Here is a 10,000-nt window from a genome sequence, read left to right on the forward strand (position 1 = left end):
TTGTTTACTGTTGCAAAACTTCACATAAGATTCATATTAAAAGGGGAAAATCTCCTGTTTTATGTTTATTTCATCCATTAAAAACAACCTCATCATTTTAATTATTCTTAATGTTATTTTGAGTCTTTATATAAAACATAAAATGCATCAAGACAGAATATTAAAGCTAAACATCACAACATAAAAAACACATTTAAACATGATTAAAAGTGTTAAATTGGAAATAGAATAAAGCTGTTTAACCCTTTACATACTGTTCATATACTGACTCATAATCAGTGTCTACACCATTAATGAAGAGTATATTCTATTTATTTATGGGGAAAAGAGACATTTAAAATCACTATTTTATGATCCAGGAGAACATTTTATAGAATATAAAGAATACAGCAACATGTTTGAATGCTGATTTTTGAATTTTATATTAAAAACAAGTCAAATTTGGACATTTTAAGACATGAAAATGTGAATCAGCTGCACAAAAGTTAAAAACAATTATGCGTTTTATCTCAATTTTTGTATATTCAGGGTCACATTAGGAAAAGTCCACCTAGAGGAAATGAGTAGTGGGTGTTTTTACAGCTCTTAAATGTAAAAAAAAATTGGTCAAATTTGACCCTGGACAGTATGTAAGGGTTAAAGGAGGAGATGGTGAACACAGAGAGGAGCTGAGCTTTACATGATGAAGGCAGATGATAGTAAATATAAACAGAGACATTAAGATAAATACCGTTAATGAGACCAAGGATGGATTAGTACACACATTTACATTTAGTCATTTAGTCATTTAGCAGACGCTTTTATCCAAAGCGACTTACAAGGGAGAATAACATTCAAGCTACATCTCAACAGAGACATTAGTGTGACAATAAATAAATAAATACTGCTAAGTAGTTGTAAGTTAAGAGAGGAGGTACTCTCTGAAGAGCTGGGTCTGTAAGTGCTTCTTAAAGACAGAGAGGGAGGCTCCTGCTCTGGTGGTTTTCGGCAGCTCTGCAGATGAGAATAACCTGGGTTGCCGTGGTTGTACGGCCGGCAGAGCCAGGCGACGCTCATTAGATGAACACAGCATCCGAGGAGGTAACATGTGCTCTTACAAGAGCATTTAAGTAGGTGGGAGCGTTCCCAACAATCACTCTGTAGGCATAAGAGACTTGAACGTAATGCAGCAGCTACAGGTAACCAGTGGAGCTCGATAAGCAGCAGAGTGACGTGTCTTTAGCTGGTTGAACCAGTCGCAGCGCCGCATTCTGTATCATCTGCAGTGGCTTCACCGCGCAGGCCGGCAACCTGTTAGAGAGCGTTGCTGTAGTGGAGACGGGACATCACCAAGGTCTGTACCAGCAGTTGAGTTGCATATTGGGTCAGGTCACCCACACATCACCTCACTGCACTATTCACGCCCACACGATGTTATAATCCACCTTCATTATCTGCAGCTTCCAGTCAAATTGTTGGTCAGTATTACCCCTTTTCCACCGAGCTGGAGCCGGAGCTGGATCGGAGCCAGAGCCTGACTAAGCACTGGCTCTTTGCTTTTCCACCGCCAAAGCTCCAGCCCCGAGCCTCAGAACGGGAGCCACAGCGAGCACCAACTCTTTGCTGGTCTAAAGCAAGAACCGATTACGTCAACGGGCTGGGGGCGGGGCTAACGTTTATTAGCCGGCTAACGGGGCTAACGTTTATTAGCCGGCTAACGGGGCTAACTGTCATTTACAGAGGGTTAAACATTTGTTGATTAAAAGCACTATTTCTAAAAAAAATTGCCAGAGCTGTCTTCTTCTTCTTCTTCGTTTCCGGCGGGCTAGCTGCCTCGCTGCATGTTGCTGCCTCTCACTGGTGAATCATGGAAGTGCCTCAAAGGCGTGCGCTGGCTACGTTATACAGTGACGTAATCGCATGGCTCCTTGCCGGTGGAAAAGCAACAGGTTCCTAAGATGTGCTCGGGTTAGCACCAACTGAGCACTGGCTGTAGCACCAGCTCCAAACCAGCACCGGCTCCAGCTCGGTGGAAAAGTGGTATATCTGAAATACTGCTGCACTCACAAATCACAAGATAAGGAGACGCTGGATTGAATCATCTGAAGGCAGTTTATGGCTCATGTGCTGTTATATTAATGACTGAGTGATAAACAAAGCATTGCTGAGATACACACAGTGAGCGAGGAGACTTCACACATTATTCAGGCTTTCCATAAAGTCTCTTTGCAATTTAAATAATTTATTACAAAAGCAAATGAAAAGACAAATCTGTGGAAATGTAATCATTTAATAAACCTCTATAAATGGTAAATGGATTTTTGTGTAGTTTGAGTGTTTCAGGAGGAAAGCCTTGATTAGTAGCTGGGGTCAAACATGGCTCTCCTTCCTTCCTTCCTTCCTTCCTTCCTTCCTTCCATCCTTCCTTCCTTCCTTCCTTCCTTCCTTCCTTCCTTCCTTCCTTCCTTCCTTCCATCCTTCCTTCCTTCCTTCCTTCCTTCCATCCTTCCTTCCATCTGTCCTTCCTTCCTTCCTTCCTTCCATCCTTCCTTCCATCTGTCCTTCCTTCCTTCCTTCCTTCCTTCCTTCCTTCCTTCCTTCCTTTTTAAATAGACTAAATAGACTTTAAACCACACAGATAGACTTTACCATGCCCAAATATGGTCATATCCAACACATCTACAATATACAGAATTTAGTCTACTGGTCTAAACACACTCAGGTCCTTTGTCTTCCATCCAACACTTTATCAAACCTCTACTGTGTTCAGGGAAAACAGTCAAACACATATCTGACCTCGGTTGCTATAGCAACACTATCAGAAAGCCTCACTGCTCAAGTCAAAGTCAAGTCAAACTTTATTTATAAAGCTCATTTAAAAACAACCTCAGTTGAACCAAAGTGCTGTACAGTTATTAAAATACAATATAATCACACACAAATATAATAATAAATAAAACAGTAAAGGAATAGTAAGAGCTCAAGATAAAAATACAATAAAATAAAATAAAAGCCAAGGATTCTCGCCTAGCTGTGGCTGAACTGCTCACCATTATCTCAAGAGGAGACAGAGTCTAAACCCAACATTTGGTGAGGCCTTGCAATGACCGCACCTGATGTTTAAATATCTGAACTGTTTTCTTTATGTATTGAACTCTGTTTTAATGTCTGAGTGTCTTCATATGGAAGCAGTCATGTCTTGCATTTCCTTTTCATACAACACATTAGCTCACACCTCTGAGACAGTTTGAGGTTTAGGTTTCTAAAGACCAGATGAAATGAGAGTTTCAGTTCAGTAAACTCTTCAAACTGCTGATCAGACCTCTTGACCAACATGTGTGTTTGTGAACTGTGGTTCGTTCTGCTTCTGCTGCTACCTGCATATAACAACAGCCACGGTACTGTACAGGAACTAGTGTTTATTATTTATCATTGAAGACTGTCATTGTTTTCTAATCATCTTCCCTGGATAAACCCATCGTCTTATAAAACTGACCTGTTACTAAAACGTCTGCTTATGGCTCATATATGTTCTACCTGTTTTTGTGTTTGCTGTTAAAATGTCTCGTTGACTGACCCGTTTTATTTTCATCATGTTTCTTCTCATCCTCATCACGTGCAATAATTCACTGCCTCACCTTCACTGTTTTTTATTCATTTTATATTTAATATCTTTATTCATGATTCATTCGTGTGTTGTCTTAACGTCTTGTTTATTCTTGTCTCTGTCTGTGTTTCATACTGATGAACCTTCAGTTGTGGCGCTCCCAATTTGGTTGTAAAGGTGACTGTTCAATGACAATAAAAGCTTTCTTATCTTATCTTACTGCAGTTGAACCACTGTTGTGTTACTGTTGTCCTGCTTCTTGTGTGATTGTTGCTCATTTGTGCAACAATCGGTACAAGTTGCTTTCTTTCTTAGCCTCTCAAATTTTAATATTTTTGAATATTTTGCACTCTGATATTGATTGTTCCTTGCTGTTCATTTGACTTTACTTATAGACTAGTTATGAGCAGTGTGTGTGATTTGGTGCTGGAAGTGTTTTGAGGCCACATATAACATTTTGTTTAGGGTCACCAAAATCCTAGTCGCTTTGTTCAGACGTAATTTGTTTTAGTTTTAGTTTTAGTTTTTCCTGCTTATGTCAGTCTGTGTTTTATACTTATTGTAAGTTGAAAACTAACTTTTAGGCTGATTCTGGTATATTTACAGGCATGTTTATTAATATGCACTGTTCCTGACAAATACACTGATAAAATAAAATACAAATAAATACATTATTTTTTCACTGCTAGTTTTAGCTTGAGTGAACTATAATAACCCCGCTCTGAACTGTGACATCACTCATCTCTTCCTTTAACACGTTTCCTCTTCAATGGCTAACAAAACTGTCAATATATATAGAGAACTCTTTGAAGAAGAAGAATGTAAACCTTTTCCTTTTGCAATGCTGAATTTTTGTTTTCAATGCACGTTATATATGAGTCCCACTTTTTATTTACTTTTTACTTTTTCTTCAATTCTATGTATTTATTACTGTATTTAATTTTGAATTATTTTCTAGTAGCCCTTGATTGAATTGCTTGTTGAGCACTTGTTTTTTGTACATGCTGTTTCCTGAAATAAAGTTAAAAAAAATGTATATCCTTAAATTAAATCCTCTTCAATGGTGGAAAACCGACTGAAGTTAGAGTAATCTATAATTTATTATTATTGCGTTTTTTAAATTATTATTATTATTATTATTATTATTATTATTATTATTATCATTATCATTATCATTATTATTATTATTATTATTATTATTATTATTATTATTATTATTATTATTATTATTATTATTATTATTATTATTATTATTATCATTATTATCATTATCATTATCATTATTATTATTATTATTATTATTATTATTATAACTCCACAGGCAGCAGGGGGCGCTGTGCGGGTTTAAAGGCGGATTGTAAGCCGTTAATAAACACAGAGAAGAAGAAGAAACCGCGGGCCGGAAGTATTGTTGTTGTTAGCGGAAGTAGCAGAGTTAGCAGAGTTAGCATGTGTGGATAACAGATGGCAGCCAGCGTCAGTCTGCGGGTGAGTTTCATCTTTTTAAAGGCTTTAAAGTTCTCAGATGTTTGCAGCAGCTGATCGTTATAAAGTCTGTATGTTATAAACAGAGGAACAGTTTAACCGGATGCTAAGCTAACGAGCTAATGAGACTGATAAGGAGACAACCATTCAGCTGACTGGTTTATAATGAACATTAAACATATAAACATATAAACATATATATATTAATCATTACATCATCATTCCTCCTGTTCATACTGAGCATTATAAGATCCTTCATCATGTTTACAGTGGAAGTGATGGAGGACTAAACCCACAGTCCTCCTTCTGTGGAAACATGGATTTAAAAGTTGATCTGAAGCTTCAGTCAAATCTTCATCTTCAGTGTTTCAACGTTACAGTGTTTTTAGTAGCAAAGTCGCTTTACTACAAAAATGACTACTGCTACTACTACTACTTCAAAAAGTATTACTACTACTACTACTACAAAAAGTACTACTACTGTAACAAAGACTATTACTACTGTTACGGCTGCTACTACTACATAAAGTACTACTACTCCATGTAGTTTCCACTCAGTAAACATGTCAGATATCATTGATAAACTAACTCAGACTGATGAAGCTCAATAGAAGCTGATCATCTACTTTAAATGACTGTAATTATTCCTCCTGTTCATACTGAATATTAAAAGATTCCTTAAAGATTCTTTAAAAGAAATAATCAGAATGATTCATTGATATTAAAATAATCAATTTTTCATTTCGTTTGTAACTCTGATGTTTCGACATCTCACACACACACACACACACACACACACACTCACACACACCCACACACACACACACTCACACACACATACACACTTTGTAACTGATGTTTCTTCTTCTGATCATTTAAAGCGGCGTGCGGCGGAGGAAGACGTTTGTCCTCTGGAGTCTAAGTGTGTGAGGACGGACGCAGAGACGAGATGGGACAGGAAGTCACAGGCGGCGTCCGCTCCTCTCACAGGAAGCGCCGCCGAGGACAGACAGGAAGAGGAGAGGACGACGGGTGAGCAGGCGGTCGCCATGGAGACCGGCGAGAACAGTGAGGATGAACTGGGACGACTGGACATCGACCTGGACAGGAAGTCCAAACAGCACAACCTCACGTCCAGGAACGTGCGCGCCATCCTGCACGTGAGCCTCACACACACACACACACACACACACACACACACACACACACACACACACACACACACACACACACACACACAGAGATATATACACACACGCACACACATTTACACACACACACAAACACACACACATATATATACACACACACATATATATACACACACACATATATACACACACACACATTTATATATACACACTCACACAAATACACATACAAACACATATATACACACACACACATATATACACACTCACACAAATACACATACAAACACATATATACACACACACACATATATACACACTCACATATATATATATATATATACATATATAAAGTACCAGTCAAAAGTTTGGTCACACTTTCCCATTCACATCAATGAGAAAGTGTGTCCAAACTTTTGACTGGTACTTTATATACACACACGGACACATATATACTCACTCATATATATCTCTCTCTCTCTCTCTCTCTCTCTCTCTCTCTCTCTCTCTCTCTCTCTCTCTCTCTCTGTCTCTCTCTCAGGAGGTGATCACTCATGAGCGAGTGGTAGCGATGATGAAAGCTGCGATCAGAGACACTCAGGACCTCCCCATGTTTGTGAGTCTTCTTCTTCATGTGTTTAAATGTGTTCACACCTCAGCTGCTCCAGTCTTCTTCTTCATGTGTTTAAATGTGTTCACATCTTAGCTGCTCCAGTCTTCTTCTTCATGTGTTTAAATGTGTTCACACCTCAGCTGCTCCAGTCTTCTTCTTCATGTGTTGACATCGTGTGTTTGATTCCCTCCAGGAGCCGAAGATGACCCGGTCCAGACTGAAGCAGGCCGTCCAGCAGGGACAGGTGAACTCAACCTCCCACAATCCTCTCTGATACTAGTCTCTCTCTCTCCCTCTCTCTCTCTCTCCCTCCCTCCCTCTCTCTCTCTCCCTCCCTGTCTCTCTCTCTCTCTCTCTCTCTCTCTCTCTCCCTCCCTCTCTCTCTCTCTCTCTCTCTCTCTCTCTCTCTCCCTCCCTCTCTCTCTCTCCCTCCCTGTCTCTCTCTCTCCCTCCCTCTCTCTCTGTCTCTCTCTCTCCCTCCCTCTCTCTCTGTCTCTCTCTCTCTCTCTCTCTCTCTCTCTCTCTCTCTAACTGTCTGTCTGTCTGTTTGTTTACAGCCACTGAACTGGAGTCTGTCTGCAGTGAGCAGCATCAAGGTAAACTAACAGATCCAGTCTGCTGCTTCTGTTTACCGTAATGAATGTAATATTAGTAGTTTACCGTAATGAACGTAATATTAGTAGTTTACCGTAATGAATGTAATATTATCCGTTTACAGTAATGAACGTAATATTAGTAGTTTACCGTAATGAACGTAATATTAGTAGTTTACCGTAATGAATGTAATATTATCCGTTTACAGTAATGAACGTAATATTAGTAGTTTACCGTAATGAACGTAATATTAGTAGTTTACCGTAATGAATGTAATATTAGTAGTTTACCGTAATGAATGTAATATTATCCGTTTACCGTAATGAATGTAATATCAGTAATTTACCGTAATGAATGTAATATCAGTAGTTTACCGTAATGAATGTAATATCAGTAATTTACCGTAATGAATGTAATATCAGTAGTTTGCCGTAATGAATGTAATATTAGCAGTTTACCGTAATGAATGTAATATTAGCAGTTTACCGTAATGAATGTAATATCAGTAGTTTACCGTAATGAATGTAATATCAGTAGTTTACCATAATGAATGTAATATTAGTAGTTTACCGTAATGAATGTAATATTATCCGTTTACCGTAATGAACGTAATATTAGTAGTTTACCGTAATGAATGTAATATTAGTAGTTTACCGTAATGAATGTAATATTAGTAGTTTACCGTAATGAATGTAATATTATCCGTTTACCGTAATGAATGTAATATTATCCGTTTACCGTAATGAATGTAATATTAGCAGTTTACCGTAATGAATGTTATATTAGTAGTTTACCGTAATGAATGTAATATCAGTAGTTTACCGTAATGAATGTAATATCAGTAGTTTACCATAATGAATGTAATATTATCCGTTTACCGTAATGAATGTAATATTAGCAGTTTACCGTAATGAATGTAATATTAGTAGTTTACCGTAATGAATGTAATATCAGTAGTTTACCATAATGAATGTAATATTATCCGTTTACCGTAATGAATGTAATATTAGCAGTTTACCGTAATGAATGTAATATTAGTAGTTTACCATAATGAATGTTATATTAGTAGTTTACCGTAATGAATGTAATATTAGTAGTTTACCGTAATGAATGTAATATTAGTAGTTTACCGTAATGAACGTAATATTAGTAGTTTACCGTAATGAATGTAATATTAGTAGTTTACCGTAATGAATGTAATATTATCCGTTTACCGTAATGAATGTAATATTAGTAATTTACCGTAATGAATGTAATATCAGTAGTTTGCCGTAATGAATGTAATATTAGCAGTTTACCGTAATGAATGTAATATCAGTAGTTTACCGTAATGAATGTAATATCAGTAGTTTGCCGTAATGAATGTAATATTAGTAGTTTACCATAATGAATGTAATATTAGTAGTTTACAGTAATGAAGATAATATTAGCAGTTTACCGTAATGAATGTAATATCAGTAGTTTACCGTAATGAACGTAATATTAGTAGTTTACAGTAATGAATGTAATATTAGCAGTTTACCGTAATGAACGTAATATTAGTAGTTTACCGTAATGAAGATAATATTAGTAGTTTACCGTAATGAATGTAATATCAGTAGTTTACCGTAATGAATGTAATATTAGTAGTTTACCGTAATGAACGTAATATTAGTAGTTTACAGTAATGAATGTAATATTAGTAGTTTACCGTAATGAACGTAATATTAGTAGTTTACCGTAATGAATGTAATATTAGCAGTTTACCGTAATGAATGATATATCATGATTTTACCGTAATTAATGTAATATTAGCAGTTTACCGTAATGAATGTAATATTAGCAGTTTACCGTAATGAATGTAATATCAGCAGTTTACCGTAATGAATGTAATATTAGCAGTTTACCGTAATGAATGTAATATTAGTAGTTTACAGTAATGAATGTAATATTAGCAGTTTACCGTAATGAATGTAATATTAGTAGTTTACCGTAATGAATGTAATATTAGCAGTTTACCGTAATGACTGTAATAATAGTAGTTTACCGTAATGAATGTAATATTAGCAGTTTACCGTAATGAATGTAACATTAGTAGTTTACCGTAATGACTGTAATATTAGTAGTTTACCGTAATGAATGTAATATTAGCAGTTTACCGTAATGACTGTAATATTAGCAGTTTACCGTAATGAATGTAATATTAGTAGTTTACCGTAATGAATGTAATATCAGTAGTTTACCGTAATGAATGTAATATGAATGTTTACCGTAATGAATGTAATATTAGCAGTTTACCGTAATGAATGTAATATCAGTAGTTTACCGTAATGAATGTAATATGAATGTTTACCGTAATGAATGTAATATTAGCAGTTTACCGTAATGAACGTAATATTAGCAGTTTATCGTAATGAACGTAATATTAGCAGTTTACCGTAATGAATGTAATATTAGTAGTTTACCGTAATGACTGTAATAATAGCAGTTTACCGTAATGACTGTAATAATAGTAGTTTACCGTAATGAATGTAATATTAGCAGTTTACCGTAATGAATGTAATATCAGTAGTTTACCGTAATGAATGTAAT

General features: G+C 36.2%; 1 protein-coding gene across 1 annotated transcript in view; it reads left to right on the plus strand.

Annotated features, from left to right (window-relative positions):
- The first annotated feature begins 5,007 nt into the window (after window positions 1–5,007).
- The window catches only part of gon4lb (gon-4 like b), a 31,740-nt gene continuing 26,747 nt past the window's right edge, over window positions 5,008–10,000 (plus strand). Inside the window, 5 exon segments of the mRNA XM_062422095.1 lie at window positions 5,008–5,074; window positions 5,953–6,231; window positions 6,764–6,838; window positions 7,029–7,079; window positions 7,393–7,431. Coding sequence (XP_062278079.1) covers window positions 5,051–5,074; window positions 5,953–6,231; window positions 6,764–6,838; window positions 7,029–7,079; window positions 7,393–7,431 — 468 coding nt within the window. The 5' untranslated portion in view covers window positions 5,008–5,050.

This window comes from Scomber scombrus, chromosome 7 (genome assembly GCF_963691925.1).
Source record: "Scomber scombrus chromosome 7, fScoSco1.1, whole genome shotgun sequence".
NCBI lineage: Eukaryota > Metazoa > Chordata > Actinopteri > Scombriformes > Scombridae > Scomber > Scomber scombrus.